This window comes from Talpa occidentalis, unplaced genomic scaffold (genome assembly GCF_014898055.3).
Source record: "Talpa occidentalis isolate TD23 unplaced genomic scaffold, MPIMG_talOcc4v2.1 talOcc4.3, whole genome shotgun sequence".
Lineage (NCBI taxonomy): Eukaryota > Metazoa > Chordata > Mammalia > Eulipotyphla > Talpidae > Talpa > Talpa occidentalis.
This window is the reverse complement of record NW_023603184.1, coordinates 52,289,061-52,308,431: the sequence shown is the minus strand read 5'-3', so window position 1 is coordinate 52,308,431 and position 19,371 is coordinate 52,289,061. Positions and strand designations below refer to the sequence as shown.

The 19,371-nt window shown below is 36.3% G+C and overlaps 1 protein-coding gene across 1 annotated transcript in view; it reads left to right on the top strand.

The window, feature by feature from the left end:
• GRM5 (glutamate metabotropic receptor 5) overlaps nucleotides 1-19,371 on the top strand; it is a 549,187-nt gene that overhangs the window by 481,078 nt on the left and 48,738 nt on the right. The window contains 1 exon segment of the mRNA XM_037521807.2: nucleotides 15,430-16,369. Coding sequence (XP_037377704.1) covers nucleotides 15,430-16,369 — 940 coding nt within the window.

The following is a 19,371-nucleotide window of genomic DNA, read 5'->3' as shown; positions in this document are numbered from 1 at the left end:
CTTTTTAGTTCATTGGTCAGTCCTTACCAGTTAATATCTTTATAGGCTCTACTCCAAGCTTTTCAACATAGCATACAAAATTCCCTCTGCATCCCCTGTGATTTTCCAGTTTCAATTTCCACCCCTTTACAACTCTCATTTTACATTCAAATGTCAAGATGCTTATAATTCTCATATGCACTCAATGCTATTTTGTCCCTCCCTGTCCATATATGTTATTATCTTTGTCTGGAATGTACTTATGGTCCTTCTTTACTTGAATAAGTCCTACTCATTCTCCCTTCCCCTATTCAGATGGTATCTTCTCTTAGAAATCTTCTTTGACAGACTACTAAGTCCTTTATTCTGCATTTCTAAAGAAAATTTGGCCTTCCCTTTCAATCATTTTCATGCTGGATTTTAATGACTGATATCCTTATCTGCCTCCCCTAACTAAGTAATTATTTTAAGGACATAATTGTATCTCAATCATATTTTCTTTTCTAGCATCTATCATAATGCCTTACATAGAATGGGCACTTACTAAACATGTGTCAACCAGTAAAATTATGGGTATTATTACATATGAAGATAATGGTAGGCATTAGGGCAATGCTAAGAGAGCCTTTAAATGAGGAGTTTCAACTTCATCCTGTGACAATGTAGGGCAGTAGAGATTTTGAAGTAGAGGAGTGAAATCATCATCCTCTGGTTATATGCCACACACATGATTGTGTACATGAGGATGTGGGCGTTGGAAGGGCAGAGAAGAGGGAGGGAAGACACATGCCAAACCTAGAAAGGTCTAAAATTAATAACATGTGAAGTTTAACTTCTAATTGAGACCCTATAGCTTTTCTGCAAGCTTATCTCACTGACTTGATTCAAAAATACAAATCACATGGAGCTGCTAGCTAAGACTGTTCTGATGACTTTAACTATTCCAAAATCTGTCCCAGAAATTCTTGGAACTAGTTTCAGGGAATATTATAAATCTTTCTTCAACTTGATTATAATTACCCCGTACAACCCATGACATGACAGTTCATGTCACCTTTGGATTAGTGCCCTTATTGTGATAATAGAAATTAATATAACTGTAATTCTTACTGTGTACAATAAATTGCTGGAAGTTTCTTATAAAAATTAATTCATTTAATCCCAAAATAACTTTATAAACCTGTTATTAAGATTATGAGATCTATAACCATTTAGCATTGAATAATTGCTTAAACAAATGTTGAAGTGACAATCAACCAACATTAATGTCTATATATTTATCCACATACGTGTGTATATGTACATATTCATAGAAAGATGTCAGAAGTGAAAGTTACCTATCCCTGAGAAAAGATGTTGGTGAGTACTGGAATTGTGGGTTTGTACTTTTGTACATATATATGTATGTAAGCATGCACACATATTATATAGACGTATAATATTGAGTTCTATTATGAGAATGTTTTCAGCTTTAAAATAATTTCTTAGCTAGTCATATTCCCAAAAGCAATCACAAATTGGTAAGAAGAAATAATCTGGAATTAGGAAGAAAGAGAAAAAGAATCTGGCTGAAAACCAGAAAGAAAAGAAAGAATTTTATAAATGTATGATTAGAGCAGAACATAGGTAATATGCCTATTTTAATTTCATTGAAGACAGAAAGTAGTTCTTCTTTACCTAGCAATCATCAGGTATCTATTTATAAGTGAATAGGATAAACAGGATCCTTGAACTCAATTTGAGTCATCTAGTCAAACATTCAACAATTATTTACCAAGCAAATCTTTGGCCACAGGCAGTTGTATAAATGCTAAATATATTTTTATAAACAAAATGCAAAATTTACTGCCCTTATGATATTTACATTTTAAAGGGAGATGATAATTTTAAGCAAAGTAATTAATATTTACAGGAATATCCAAAAATTAAGAAAAAAAATGCAATCATAATATTATCTACATGAGTACATGGCAATGAATATTATTTAAAAGCATGAGCAGGAAAAAGACTGATTTCCGAGTTGCTTCATCTGGAAAGAGTCAGAGGGGAGTTAGAAAAGGATTAGTTATGTCTCTAAGTTATGTAATTTGAAATAAATATGACAAATATTTACAAATAATATATATACATATGTATATATTAAATCTGAATTTTTATGTTTTATACTTGCCTGATTTCTTAAGACTTTCATAATTTAAAATACTTTATACTATTTGAGTTATTTAAATACTAAAAATGTTAAAAAACATTTAAAACTAAAAGGCTAAACTGGAGATTTTAAAAGGAAGAGAAAAACACAGTAAGGAAAGTTTGCAAATCGAAAATGAAGAGTATGAAGTGACTTGACTAGGAATTAAAATTGGTGGCGATAGGTACTTATTTCCCTGAGAGAAGTTAATTGTAATGTTGTCTAGTTAGATAGATAGAGGAAGGTGAAAAAAATAGTAGAAAGCAACAATTTGCCCTAGGTACTCAGAGAATTCCCTAAATGCTTATGCCAAGACAAAGTTTTCACTGCATACTGTTGCCCACACATATATATGCCAAACTTGTCTTAGAAAGACTATTTAATTTGCTTTATAAGAAAGAATTTAGATGGATTATAAGTAGCAGATCTTTGTCGCCCCAGTCCAAAGCCAAAGCCAAAGCCATGGAAACACTTCCAGGTAGGTTTGCCAACTTTGGCAACCTTGTATTAAACCCAGTAAAAGGAACAAGCAAAAACAATGCCACTTTTAAAAAAGTAACTCAGTAGGAGTTTTATGACAGGAAATTAAAATGATTTCTTGCTTTTCACTCATAAAGGAATTTATCTCTATTTATTTTAATCACAAAGCTCTTAAGAGCAGGGCAATGCATATCAACATTTTAATGTCAATGGGAACATTCTCTAAGAGGTTCCATTGGCTCCCTGAGTTACCTAATTGCTTTGGAGGTTGGAACTTTTGTCCCTTCACTTCAGGGGGTAAAATGGGAACAGAATCAAACAAAGGGATTTGGTGGGAATCTGAGAGAAAGTTCAGGATGAGCTTCTAGAGAGCTGGACCTTTAACAAGTAAGTTCAATTGAGTTACTTTTTTCTCACAAATAGTCATTTTGTTTTTTCCTCAGTTTGTCCCACTTTTCTTGGGGATGTGGGATTTTTTTTTTTTTTTGAGTTTTGATTAGCACTAAGTAAAACATAAGGAAGATTGCTTTTTGTTAACTATTTGTAAGTATCTTCAGGCTTTTCTTTCAGTCTTATTTTACAAATGAACTAATGAAGATTCACAAAGAGTCTATAAAGTGCTCATGTCACAGAACTAGTGTTGTTACAGGGCAGCCCCAATATAAAATGGTTTGCCTAGCTGTGGGTCCTCACCCGCGTGCTTATAAGGGACTTATTAATACTCCACTACAGGAACACACAAAAGGTTAATAAAAAGTTTATTTACAAGGGAAGGGGAAATGAGGAAATGTGCAACTCAGGGAGAAAATAGGGAAATAAAGTCTTAAATACGTCCTACCTGATCCACCGACCTGGAAACCCAATGGCACTCCGAGAGCTGGCCGCGAGCCAAGAGCCATGAAGCCAAAAGCCCCCCCCCCCATACCCACATGTCTGGTTTTATACCAAACCTGGCTGCTTAACTCCACCCTCAGATTCCAGCAACCTTCCCTTTGGTGGTGATGGGATTTGTCTTTCCCAATGTCCTGATGGCTTTGGTCTGAGGTGGGGATGGAGTCCACAAAGCCTGTATGGAATTAGCTTAGGACATCCTTTTCCCCCTAACAGTGGAACACCACACCCAGGCACTATTATCCTGCTATCACATGCTTTCTCTATAATCACATTTTGGATTCACATATTTTTAGGAAATTATGAAGAATGGAAAAATACAGCTTTCAAGCTGGATGCATGTTAATTATTGATATATCCAGTCTGCTCTGATATGTTTTATTTCAAACATATGTTAAATGCACTGGTTATGTATTACAATTGGATTTGGATAAAGAAAGGGGTAAAAATCCTATCACTTATTAGATATTATATATTTGTGATTCTTTTGGTGAAATTTATCATTTTAGTTGAGGACATGACAAATTTTGTATTGTTTGTGTAATAAACAGAATAGGTTGTTGAAATGGTAGCCTCTAACTTCTTGGCATCTAGATAATGTAATAATCAAAATTGGAATATAGGGAATATGACTGCTTATCTTATCAGTCATCCATGCAGCAAACTTTCTTTTATGAAATTACTATGTGGTTTTCAGGACCATGATGGATTTTATTGATAGAGATATAAATAGAAAGTGTGTGACCCTCCAATTATATGAGTCAGTGTCCATTGTAGAATATCCACTTTAAAATGTATTTCATTAGTATAATATATGCTAAATATGATTGAATCATAGTTGCATAAAATGCTGGTGAAAGGATAGAGTTACACATAGCAAATAATACCAACTAGGTGCAAACATATCACTGAGCACTGGAAACATTGTGATGAAGAGATATAGTTCCTTCCCTTAAGTGTCACAAAGCCTGGGCAAAAAACATACGGATAGAGATGACTTTAAGATACTAAGTATGACCAGCACATGATAGATTTAATGTTTGTCTAATGAACAAATAGAGAGGAGGAAATTAGGAAAGAATGAATGAGCCAACAAAGAGAAAGAATTGCCAAGGAAGGAAAGACATTTATGAGAGTGAGCATTGATTAATACAGGGAGGTTGAGGGAGAAAACAAACTAATTTTTTTCAAGATAACAAAGGTACTTAGAAGCAAGTAAATCACCATTTTACATTCCATTAATGTTTATATTATGGGGAGAATCCTTTTCTAAATATTACACATCATAATGTTGACCAGCTGTAAAATAAAGTGACTGTTAAATAATAGAATTCCCGGTTCTCTAAGTACTTTCTAGATATTCCGTCTTATATCTACATAAACATTCACCAATTCAATCTAGGGAAGGTGAAAAATGTAGGGTAAAATGATGAAGTTGACATTCTTGTCTCCATGGAAGACATGTGTGCAACAATTCATCTTTATTATCTCTACATAGAAGAGTGATTTAAATCCCAAGGCTTTGAAGTCCAAGAGTCATGTTCAGATCTGCAGTTCAATAATGACTCATCCTGTGACTTTATTCAAATAAATTTGCTCCTCTGAGTTTCACCTTCCTCTTCCATAAAATGGAGGTAATTGTAGACTTATTGGGAAGGATAAGTAGCATGCAACTAGCTTATTACCTGTTAACAAATGCACCTACATTAAGTATTATCATTCTATTGATAAAATGTTTTTAAAATATACTAATGGGCCTCCCCAGTGGCACAGCAGGTTGAGTGCAGCGTTGTGAAGCTGTTCTCAGCCTCCACAGTACGGGTTCAATTCTTGGCTGGCCAGGAAGATACCCACATGGTGTGGCAGACCTCTCCTGTCTCACCCCAGTCAGTCTGCCTGTTCTGTTCCCCACTCTGTCTCTGGTGAATCCTCTCATCCTCCTGCACCTCTGGCCTATACCCCAGTTCTTGTATAAATAAATAAATCTTTAAAAAATAAAAATAATAAAAATATAGTGATGAAAAATGAATATAGAACTGAATGGATTGATTTAAGAAGGAATGACTGGGGACCACACCTGAGGGGTGGGAGGAAACACATATTGTTTAAAAATGAACAATGATGTAAAAAATAAAACATAATATTAAAAAAATAAAGGCACTAAAATAATTAAAAAAATAAGAATAAACAAATGATAAAACTTGGGGAAATTTCCAAACTCTGTCAAATATTTTTCACATCTGAAAGTAAGATTATTCAAGTCACTGCATAGCACAATGAATAGCATAGACTAGGCAATGGATTTGTATTTTTGTACTAACTTACTAGTAATCTATTAACTTCACTTAGATTATCTTCTCAGGACTTATGATTCTGAAAGAATGGCTTATACATGATTAAGGGCGATTTGGAAACTCCAGTAAGGTGTTCGTGTGTCAAAACAATACTGAAAGGCATCTACAATTTGTCTTCTGTTGTTCTCCCTGATAAGGTTTTCTGGTTTTATTGATGACTTTGTTACCCATTTTTCATATTTTCCTCACTAACAGGGAAAAAATAATAGTTTTAAACTCACCAGAAGTGATCTAACATCTATTGCTTTCAAGAGCTTTATATTTTCATCAAGTGATGCGCTTGGGAAAAAAAAAAATCAAAAAACTAAGCAGTGTTTTAGAGTGTACCAGGGCTCAGTCATGATCTGTTCTCTCTACATTTGCTTCCTAGGTGATTTTACCAAGTAATACCTGAATTTGTGTTTTTAAGATTATATTCTACTTCATTCTACTGAGGTAACACCACACAGTTCTGTATAAGTTTACACCTCTGTATAAGTTACCACACCATGCCCACCACTGAAGCACCCATAATCCTCTACCATAATGCATACTTATATAATATCCAGGCTTCAGTGCCTAAATATTCAACTACCTATCTGATATGCATTTTTAGATTAAAATGCGATTTTTATTTCTAATACTTGTGCAGTTTATTTAATTTATTTTTTAAAGATTTATTTATTTATGTATATAAGAGCTGGGGTACAGGCTAGAGATGCTGGGGGCGGAGGTGAGAGGATTCACCAGAGACAGAGCGGGTAGCAGAACAGGCAGACTGACTGAAATACACTGCTGAGGGGAGCAGAGGGTGAGGCAGGAGAGGTCTACCTCACCATGTGGGTTGCTCCCTGTCCCGCCAGGGATCGAACTCGTGCTGCAGAGGCTACGGATTGCTTCATAGTGCAGTGCTTAACCCCTTGCACAACCAGGGAGGCCCTATTTCTAATACCTGTGCAGTTTAAAGTGGTGTATTGCTTCATAATATTTTTAAATTTTCATTTCAATGTAGGGGTTACATTTTTGCACTTCCATATGTGTGCATGTTCCGCTGACCCTCCACCAATACTTGATATATTTACTCAACTATCTACTAGTATCTCTAATTGTATATTGTCAAATGGAAATCTATGTCTTTACCTTCCTAATCCCCAAAACTACTCTATAATTCACTTAATGACAAATCCGTCCTTTTATTATCTCTTGCCAATAATTTTGGAGTCATCTTTTGCCTGCTCTCATAACCTTAATCAACTGGTCAAAAATACCTTTAAATCTTCCTTCAAATACAAAAATCCTATAACTTCTTATTATCTTTTTTATTTTTTATTTTTTTACATCATTGTTCTTTTTTTTTTTAAGATTTATTTCTTTATTTATACAAGTCAGAAGCGCGGGAGGGTGAGAGACTTCACCAGAGCCAGAGCAGGGAACAGAACAGGCAGACTGACAAAACACACTTCTGAGGGGAGCAGCGGGCACGGCAGGAGAGGTCTGCAGGCCATGTGGGACCCTCGCAGGTGGCAGGGGATCGAACCGGCGCTACAGAGGCTGCAGGCAGCTTCGCAACCCAGTGCTCAACTGCTGCGCCACCAGGGAGGCCCCCCGTTGTTCCTTTTTAAACAATATTTGCTTCCCCCCACCCACTCAGGTGTCATCCCATAGAGTTACCTTCCCCAATGCACCTGTGCACCATCACCTCAGTCCCCTGTGCTCCTCCCTCCCTCCCTCTGATCCGGTTCCCACCTCCTCCCCTGCAGGATGTCTCTGATTTACAATTGTCCGTTTTTGCTTTGTTGTGTTTTATACTGTTAATATTTTTTACACTGATGCCTTATTTGGTTCCCCTATATTCCTGCTATAAGTGATATATTTTTTCTTTTTCCTTCTGGCTTATTTCACCGAGCATAATTCCTTCTAGCTCAATCCACATTGCCGCAAATGGCATGAACTTATCTTTTTTGAATGCTGAATAGTATCCCATTGTGTGTATATGCCACATCTTCTTGATCCAGTCATCTATTTTTGGGCATTTGGGTTGTTTCCAGGTTTTCCATACTGTAAATATCATTGCAATAAACATAGGGGTACAGGTGGTCTTTTGAATCAATGTTTTTGTGTCCTTTGGGTAGATCCCTAGGAGTGGAAAAACTTATTTACCATAAAATCACTGGTGCTTGCAATCATTAATCACCTTTACTAGTGTAATAACTTTCTAACTAGTCTTCCTGATTCTGCTCTTGCCCCTACCTAGTCACTTTTCAATACTTCAGGAAGAGATACATTTTAAAAAAGAGCAGATCATGTAATTTCATTGCTAAAGAACCACACTCAAAGTAAACATCAAAGTCCCTACAAATTCATGTTCTATTTGACTGACACTTTGTTGTGTCTCTGACCTACTTTTCCTTTCACTTCATTTTCTCCCTCAATACATTGGTCATTTTGTTTTCTGTTAAAACACCTGGAAGGCTCTTAGGATCATTGGCATGTCTGTTCTGCCTGGAATGTTCCACCCCAGATGTCCATGTGGCCATTTTTGTTACCTCATTCAAGTTTTTGCTCACATGTCTAGCCTAACAAACAGGCTTTTACCTCTTCTTTTCTCTGTTTTTTTTTTTTAATATAAACTTTTATTCCATTATGGTGTTTTTTGGTTAATATACTTTGTTTATAATATAATATCAGGCTCTCCCGCTGGTAATTAAACTCATGAGTAGCTATAGGAGTTTCGTTTATTTATTTGTTTATTTTGCATGCTTTGTTCACTTGTGAATGCCAGGCATGTTAATAACTAATCAATAAGTATTTTCCAAAAAATGGTAATGACAGAATGAAAGAAAGGAAACAAAGCCCCATGTTCTGACAGTCTACCATCCATTATAATACAAACTGTGTTCTGCCAGCTCTTATACCTCAAAAAAGTTGGAATTATTAGCTTCATTTTACAGAAAAGTGAGATTTAAAATGTAAAATATCTGTGCTTGTGGTCCCATTAAGTAACAGAAGTAAAGCTCTAGGCTTACTGTAAATATTGTTTTGTAAAATTCATACTTTTTCCTCAATATGATGTGTAGGCAATATGGAAATTATCCTAAATTGCTGGATTTTTTATAAAATTGTCTCTAAAATGAATTAAAAGTTTTGTGGATTGTACCTTTCCAACAAGGAACTTGATGTTAACGTTGAAAATAACTTTTTTTATGTTAAATATCAGGGTCCATATGTTGATAAATTGCAAAATGTCTTCTTATTCTTCTAATTTCTCAGTTCTCATTAACTTGAAAATCTGTTTATTCCACCAATCAAGTTGAAAATAGTATATTTATAAATGAAACAAAATTTATTCCTGAAAACATGCTATTAGGTCACATCTGAATGAAATTTCTCAAAACAGGCTCTCCAAGAGAACATAAACCAGTGTCCATCTTGCCAGAAACCATGCAATGAAAAATGTGCATTGTGTTCTTCACAGTCAAAAACTTGCGCTCTTGCCAAAACTGAGTCATGGTTAAAACTACTCTATTCTAACCAAACAAAGAAAATAATGTAGTTCCATTGTTTTCAGTTTTTGATAAATACAGCTTACTCAAAATAAATGATAGCATTTCTCCCAGGAACATAAAACATTACAGCACAGTGCTCACTACTCCATTTTCTAACTTCCTTGGAAAATGCTTCATAAAATATTGGTACATTACCAGAGGAATAGGAAGCAGATAAATGTCTCTTATCCTGCTACCTCTTAAAAGTTACATTAAGTCAGGTGAAAATTTCAGAGAGCATCTGTGCTACCATGTACTTACAAACAATTTAAAGCACTATAACAACATTTATTCGAGACTGTGTACATATACAAACAACTAGAAAGACAAAATAGACGTGGCTTTTTCTTAGAAGAACAGAACAATCTACTAAAATGTGCAGGCAACTTAGCAGATGTTGAGTCACCACTGTTTTATGTATATGCTTCTCATTTTCCTCATTTTCTCACTTTCTAATTATTACGCCACTGTTCAAGTCACAACTTATTTCATATGATCCTCATACTAATGCTTGAAATGTAAGCGAGAAATTATTGTTATCTTACTTCCTAAAGCTTTCACTGTTTTTCCATCTGAATTCCCAACAGTAATTCCTAGAGATATAATTCTCTCATGATACTGTATCATTAAGCTAGAATATTCCTCTGCACATCTGGTTTCTGCATTTTGGCTATTTCCTTACATTTCATTTTTGTTCATGTCTGTATTTCTCGTAAGGTCCCTTTCACTTCAAATGTTCTTTAGTCCCAAACTTATCTTAGTTCCTTTAACTGAAAAATAATAGTGTCCACTATGTAGAATATTGTTTGTATTAAAGAAGTCAGCCAGAGTATAGGGCCCACAACAGGTCACGACAGAGGGGAATCACAGAGTTTGAATTGATACTCTATCTTAAGGGAATAAATGTTTGTCTTTGTATTACTATGGTATGGACCTGGTGCCTTGAATTAGGTGCCTATTAATGTTCATGAACAAGGAAGTGAACAATATGCTTTAGTTGTACTAAATGAACAATTTTAATCTCTTTAATGGATGGGAAAAGACATTAATCTCTCCTCCTGTGCACTTTCTTTTATATGTGGGGTATGTTTCCATATCTTCTTTTTTATAATAAACGTGAACATTTTTGTTACTTAAATATTTGCCAGTAGCTTAACTAAAGAATATTTACAGTGCAATGATACTTAAAATTCAGGAACTAATAGACTTGCAAAGATAAATAGGAAATAAAATCCACGGCAGAATATGCATTCATTTTTGCAACCAGCCTCAGGAACGATAATGAAAAACCCAGGTCTGAGAACAGTACTGTACATGTCAAAGGGGAAAAAAATCAAGCTGCATAACAAGTTCAGTGGCAACACAGAAGGAAAGCTGAGGACTGCAAAAGCTCTGAATCATAAAATCAGACAGCCTTTGAACATTTGCAGCCACAGGAAGAAAACGGTTTTCAGCATGCAGATTATTTATGAAACAAAAACAAAGCAATTTCATAAGAATCTGATTAAAACCAGAAGAAAAGGACCCTGAAAAGAGTCTGGTAAGCCAAGAAATTAATAGAAAATAAATAGAAAATAAAATTGCAAAACACTCACTACTATTAATAATATTTATGTAAAATTCCATTGACAGATTATTGATTGTATTTATTTTTTAAAGATTTATTTTTATTTTTTTAATTTCCTGTAAATGTGTCACATTTTTATTATTTTTTACATTTTATTTTATTTTATATAATTCCTACATCATTTTTCATTTTTGCACAATGTATGCACTTTCATTTTGGTTATATTCCCCGTACAATTCATTTATGCATACAAGAACTGGGGTGTTTGCCAGAACTGCGAGGGGTAAGAGGATTCGCCAGAGACGGAGTGGGGAACAGAGCAGGCAGACTGATGGAATACACTGCTGAGGGGAGCAGCGGGCAAGACAGGAGAGGTCTGCTGCGCCATGTGGGTCAGCCTCCTGGCCAGGGATCTAACTCAAGCCATAGTGACTGATAATAGCTGGATGGCATTGAGACTTTAACCCCTGCACCACCAGGGAGGCCCTAGACCATTGGTTTTAAAGTGATGAGTTTAAGTTTTTATTCTAGTAAAACACAAAGAGAGTTTTAAGCAATTTAGAGACGCCATCCTGAAAAATGTCTCATTGCCACTTTCCTGGTAATGAGTCTTTAATTTCTTATATGTCAATTTTTCTACAAGAGTTTCTCCAGGTGAAATCCCTAAGTATAGGGCAGGGAATTCTGTAATATTTCCACCTTATAATGGAACAAATGAGAAAAAATTGGGACAAACAATTTCACAGTCACAAGAAACGTTTGTGTCCAAACTGAAACTGAAATGCAAGTCTTCTGATTCCTGCAGTGTTCTTCGTCCTCTTCTTAATAAATTTAGGCATTCTTTTATTCAGCTGATTATCTGTTGTGTGGCAAACACCGTGCTTAGTGTTAGAAAAAGGGCAAAAGACAATCTACCACATGAAACAGACAAGCAAACTCATTCTGAGCATGACAACTGTGCTATGATGAACACAAACATGTTGCCCAAGGGCTGTGACAGCGCAGGCACTGGGTTTGACCACATGGGAGGAACCCGTCCTTCAGGCTCAAGGAATTAGTGAAAGTTGCCCTCAAACTCAATCTGGGAAATGAAAGTCTGAGGAGAAGTTAGCTAGCCCAGGGGGGTGAGGGAAAGGTGAAAATAGAGCCAAGTGTTCCAGTCAGCACATTTTATTATTTTGAGTCATATGCTGCGTTTTTCCTCTCTTATTCATCTACAATGTGACCAGAAGTCATATTTTTCAAAGCAGTTTCCTACAAGCGTGCATCTGTAATCATCCTTCCCCATAGCACTCTGCAGTATTGTTACATCATTCTTTATGCTTTAATTATAAGCTAAATATTTGCATACAATTTCAAATCTTGCTATAAATTGTAAACAATGAAGAACAAACATAAAAAGAAAAGTGGCATCAACTAACTATGGTCCTGTGTCAATTCTCTGAGGGAATTTCATGATGGGAATCTAAAACAAAAATATTCAATAAACTTTCAATAGACTGGGGCCAGCAGAGACCAAAAAGCTTCAAGTCCCCCCTGTGGCAATGTTAGGAATATCTGACAGCCAATCCTTGTTCTCTTATATTGCTGGTATTTGGTGCCCATTCAAAAAGAAAAAAAAAAAAAAAAGGTCTACACTGGAAAACTTCGGGGATCACAAGGTAATCATTTACTGATCAGCATCTCAGGCCAACAACCCTCAGAATAAATGTGTCAAAGTGAGAATCCTGATGAAGAGTTTGAACCAGGGCTTCCCTGGTGGCACAAGGGATTAAGTCTCAGCACTATGAAGGTATTGGCAGCCACTACAGCCCAAGTCCAGTCCTAGCCAGGGAGCCAACCCACATGGCACAACAGTCCTCTCCTGACTCACCCGCTGCTCCCCTCAGCAGTGTATATCAGTCAGTCTGCCTGTTCTGTTCCCTGTTCTGTCTCTGGTAAATCCTCTCACCCCTGCATCTCTGGCCTGTATCCCAGCTCTTGTATGCATAAAATAAATGAAAAAAAAAATAGTTTGAACTAATGAGATATCTCAGAAGGGAGCATGAACTTAGATATCAAATATCAAATATTGATGCCACCACTAGCCTTGCCTAGCCCATGGCAAACATTGCCAGTTAATCATGATTCACTTCCCTGTTAAGTAATCTCAGGACCTCTTTCAGAAGAAAGCATGATCTATTTGCATACCCCAATGTATCATAAATGAATAAATATCCAGTAAATAAATAAAGATTCAATAAATGAATAGAAATCCAACAAATAAAACAAAATCCAAATAAAGTCCAATAAATAAGTAAATAAAACATAAATCCAATCAGTTAGCCAATACTAAATCTCAGAGATTTAATCTCAACTCCAACAAATTAACATATCAAACTTCATATTACCCCTTTTTAAATAGAATTGTATTTTTGTAGGTTCTCTAAGCAATTGTAATGCATATTAATTCTCTGAAACTCTAAGATCTTATCCAATTATAAGATTCAGTGATCATAACACTCTAATCAGAATCCAATTTGCTATTGCAAGACAGTAATTACAAAAGTATTCTGTACTATAACAGCCTCATTAAACTAAAATAAAGGCTCTGACTGGCACATTAACAGAAAAAACATTAATTTGAATGGATAAATTCTAGTAAATTTATGAAAATAATAATATCACATTAGAGGCACACATTCTGCACACTTCTTCCAACATGCATGTTGTGAAGTTCTCTGTAGTTTCACACTTGATACTAATGGATTACACACAGAGAGCTTAAGACTACATTTGACATAAAAATTATAGTGAATGTTATCAGATGAGAAAGAGCAGTAATAGGGTGCTAATTACATTTAAATAAAAGCAATTAAGATTCAGCAAAAAAAGTAGAATAAATGGAGTATAATGAAAACCCTTAAGGTAAAGATGTATGCATATATTTTCTTTTTCTTTTTTAAAGATTATTTATTTATTTATACAAGCACTGCGTACACACTGCTCCCCTCAGCAGTGTATTTCATCAGTCTGCCTGTTCTGCTCCCCGCTCTGTATCTGGTGAATCCTCTCCCCTTCCAGCATTTCTGTCTGTATGCAGTACTTGTATAAATAAATAAATAAATCTTAAAAAAAAAAATCTAGAAAGTGATTTGGTCCCATGTTTAGAAGCACTTGAGTGCCTTTTAAAAATCCTGATGCTCAGGCCAATTAAATCAAAAGCTCTGATCATGACACTGTAGGACACACTATATTTTAAAAGATTTCTAGGTGATCCTGGTGAGTAGCCAAGTTTGAGAACCACTGTTAAAGAAATTTAAAAAGCAGATGGATAACCCAAATGGTAGGATATTTTGTTACATTTTTTTCTGGTGTGTAATTTAAGGATATAAAAAATCTGAGAGTCATGGATGGAATATTCCTACTTCCATACATGTCAATTGTTCCTCTTTGGCATCAGTTTTCCTATTAAAACTACTCCCCATCCTCTCTCTCTCTCTCTCTCTCTCTCTCTCTTTAACATAAATCCATCTTCTCTTTAGTATTAGAACCATTCAATTTTATGAAATCTTAACTTGTCTGTGAGTGGGTTCAAGGACAGCATAGACTGAGACAATATATAGGGTTATCTGCATGCCTTTACCACTCACACACCTCTGCATCCATCCAAACACTATATTGCCTTCAGTAGTTTTCAAAAGTGGCCATATCTTTATCTCAGCCAAGATAAACACAAAAGCCAACAGAATGTTTAAAATATGCACACATCTGATCATGCCATATACATAGCTCTCTCCAGTGACTTCCTATTGATCTAGAACTAGTCCTGCCCTGCAGGACTATATCCTGACTACCCCCAGTCTAATCTCAGCTCATTCATCACAACATTACACAGTTACTTGCTCCCATACCTCTAATGCTCCTTAGCTCTCTCTTTACAATTAATTTGCTTGCTAAATTTACTGAATTCCCAAACTCAGCCAAACCAACACCTAAATTTATAATTCCTGATGAAGGAGGCCATTCTGCTCCCTCAGATCAGAGTAGGATTCATGTTATACCTCTTCTTGTCCTTATTACAGTTGTAAGCAATTTTATAAATGCACTCCCTCAGAATATTTTTTGTAGGACAGGAAACATGTTCTTCATTATTTTGTTTTTAGAACCTAGAATAGATCCTAGAATATTGATAGATGGATAGATAGATAGATAGATAGATATAGATAGATATATAGAATAGAACCTAGAATATTGATAATATAGAGAAAAATATTTTATAAATGGAGATATGAATAAATAGCATGGTATATTAGCAATAAAATGGTATGGTATAATAGAAATAGAATGGTAGATGTGGAATAAACTGAAAAGGTGATAAGCAGCTGCTTATAACTAGGCATCTAGGCACAAGCAACCCATGTAAAGCCTTCTTCCTTCTTTTTCAATATGTCTGTGTCTCTGCAGGTTGTGATTTGATCCCAGTACAGTATCTTCGCTGGGGCGACCCTGAGCCCATTGCTGCTGTGGTATTTGCCTGCCTGGGCCTGCTGGCAACCCTGTTTGTGACTGCAGTGTTCATCATTTACCGTGATACACCAGTAGTCAAGTCTTCCAGCAGGGAACTCTGTTACATTATCCTTGCTGGCATCTGCCTGGGCTACTTATGTACTTTCTGCCTCATTGCAAAACCCAAACAGATTTATTGCTACCTTCAGAGAATTGGCATTGGTCTCTCCCCAGCCATGAGTTACTCAGCCTTGGTAACCAAGACCAACCGTATTGCGAGGATCCTGGCTGGAAGCAAGAAAAAGATCTGCACAAAAAAGCCCCGCTTCATGAGTGCCTGTGCACAGCTAGTGATTGCTTTCATTCTCATATGTATCCAGTTGGGCATCATTGTTGCCCTCTTTATAATGGAGCCTCCTGATATAATGCATGACTACCCAAGCATTCGCGAAGTCTACCTGATCTGCAATACCACCAACCTGGGAGTTGTCACTCCTCTTGGATACAACGGATTGCTGATTTTGAGCTGTACCTTCTATGCTTTCAAGACCAGAAATGTTCCAGCTAACTTCAACGAGGCCAAGTATATCGCCTTCACAATGTACACCACCTGCATTATATGGCTGGCCTTTGTGCCAATATACTTTGGCAGCAACTACAAAATCATCACCATGTGTTTCTCCGTCAGCCTGAGTGCCACGGTGGCGCTAGGCTGCATGTTTGTGCCGAAGGTTTACATCATCCTGGCCAAGCCCGAGAGGAACGTTCGCAGCGCCTTCACCACGTCCACTGTTGTGCGCATGCATGTGGGGGATGGCAAGTCGTCCTCAGCAGCCAGCAGGTCCAGCAGCCTGGTCAACCTGTGGAAGAGGAGGGGCTCTTCTGGGGAAACCCTAAGGTAAAATTTGTGGGGCATTGTAGGGTGCAGGTCCCTAGAGCTGAAGCAGTGGCTATTAATCTAGTTCACTTGAACATTATTGAACAGAGTAGAAATGATAAGTTTGTTGTTATCATTCATGAAGATGATGGTGAGGGTGCCGAGAACCTTACAAAAGAGACAGCACTGACTATGCCTGTATCATTTTTCAGGCCCAGAGGAGGCTTTGAGAGAGACATGAGAATGTAGAATTTTTATTTTCATTTCTAAGTGGGAAAATTGAACTCCTTCAGAAATGCCTAAGTATCTGAAAGGGACAACCTAGCCCAATGCCTTTGTATATAATCTTTCTAACCAGTCAATTTCTCACTTTCTCTGTTGTCTATAGCTTCATCCTGCTCCTCACGTTCAGTATCACTGCTAGCAGTTATTGGAGAATTACCATTAAAAAGGAGTCTGAACTCAACAGTTATGATTTCTTCCTATGTGAGAGAATTTCTTCTATGATAAATGACCTTAAGGAACTTCCAATGGCAAAGAGATTATTCTATTAGTGGCTTGGGAACAAATTGGGAGTTCTTAAAAAGGTTACATAGTTACTGGGGACAGAATGAGGACATCATCTATTTTGGAAGCACGTTATCAAAAGGGTCCATTGTTACATCATCTCTGCTAACTCTTCAGAGATTTGACAATTTTCAAAAAATCTAAATAAATAAATAGAAAATAGATATTTTTCAAATAGTAGTTAAATAATATTGATTGAAAGGTTCGTTTACACTATCATTTAGTCTTGAAATCTAATCATTTTTATTTAACATGAAAAGTCCTACTTTTCTTTCAGTCCTTATCTGCAAAGCCTAATTATGATGAGGTAATGACAGTGTCTGTTGAAGACTGAAAATCATTCACAAGAAACCTGAAGCTTATCCACATGGCCTAATTCATTTGCATAATTGGCCTTTTTCATTTTTTTTTTCTGATTCACGTATGGCTCTTATCTTTTTCCATGTACATCGTGTAAAGTACTCAACTAAATTGCAAATCTCAGAGAAGAAACCTGTGCCTTTTACACCTGCAGTAAATCCTGGCAATGCTAGATCTATACACAGATCTTCCATGCATCTAACCTGTTGGCGCATTTTCCATCTGCCTTCCTAATTCCTCTCTAAGGCATTCTTTTCTCTGAAACATCTCAAAGAGCAGCCTTTCATTTTGTCTAAGAAAATTTATTTATTCAAACTCTTACTTTATCAGCCTGTTTTTCAACTCTTCAAATAAAATTATCCATGACATCTTGATAGGTAAGTAAACAGGTTGCTGGAAAGACAGAATTGTGAGTCTATGCCTAAGCACCCTGAAACCTCACCAGAGCAGGCTCCTTAGAGTGACGGCAAGGGGTGATGAAGAGGAGCTCTGACTGTAGCTAGGGATCCTGTGTCTGAGCGCTGACACTGACATTCTTCTCTTTGACACTTACTTTCCTTACCTCCCAAGTTTAGATCACATCATCTACCTCATAGGATCATAAACAGTGGAAGAAATAATATGTGTAAAGGCCAGGCACACACTAGACACCGTACTGAAGGTAGCAGCATGCAAGAGCTGCACAGCACTGGGAGTGAATGCTGGCAGCAGCGTTTAGCAGCTATGTGAACATAGGCAAATCCCTCAACCCGTCTATGCCTTGATTTCTATCTTGTGAATGGAGATAATGCATTACATACTCCACACAGTGGTTGTGAAACTAATGAGCTAATCAGGGACAGTGTATGCCATTTAGTAAGCCCTTCTTACATGTCTGCTGCTACTATCAACTAAGTTAACAGTTGTCAATTTTCTTCCACACCTGAAAGTCTGTATGAGGCATGCAACTAGCATGGTCATAATAACAAAGAGAATTATAAGCAACACTATATATTTACAGACATATTGGTTATACAAGGCTTTCCACAGCATCTCCATCTTTCCATTGTCCAATCCCTTATCACATTATAGAGTATACCTTTGGCCCCATGTTAAGGTGAGTAAACTCCCCTAGAGTGGAGGCCTGTCTGCTTGTTCATCACTGCCTCCAATGCCTGGAAGTACTGTATAAAATGTCTGGCACAAAAAAAGATACTCAATAATCATTTCTTGGTGTATTTGTTGATAATGGATTTGGGAAGACTATAGTGTGGTAGGTATTTTTGCTTGTCTTCACTACCCCCTAGTGGTTCTACTCATTTTTAAAAAAATAGGCCTGCAGTGATTTGAATTATAGATAGCCCTGGCACTATTGTGGTCATTAATTTTTGCCCAAGAATCAGGTCATTAATCCTATCCATTGAGTTCATGCTTTGCTATAATTCTGATGATCCTTTAGTAACATTGCATTGCTATTTTCAACACCATTGTTTCCACTTAATAAACGCAAAGGCAATATGAACAACAAAATACATTGATAATACTAATAGGAAACAAGGATTCTTAGGATTGGGGGGGGGTAATATTTTAACTTGTTTTCCCGATAGGATCATGCAGTTCTTGATGATTGCAGTTTGCAGCTAGTACATTTGAAAATTAGAATATCAAAGAGGGTAAGGAGGAATTATTGGGCTTTGCATATATAGTTTTGACAAATGCTGGCATGTCTGTATGTAATTGGCAAAGCTAGAATCTGCTTATATAGAGATTATTTTTTTTGCATTAACCAAATATAAAGGGTGGAACCTGAATTTGATATGCAGAAGAAAAATCAGAGAAAGCTCTAATGCTCTTATATCACATACACCCATACTTGTGTCTATGTTTAAGCTTTAATCCTAGGAAATACATTAGATCCAAACTAAAGTTATTTTTCTAGGTATTTCCCAAGTGCCCTTAAACTAAATATTTCTTCTCTGTGATCCAAATCAAAATACCAAAAACACTAAGACCATATTAATCACATTATAGGGTATATTATCTTTGGATTCATTTCCCCTTTTAAAATACATCTAGTGTGTCACATTGCCCCCACACATTGGGGGTGATATATGGGA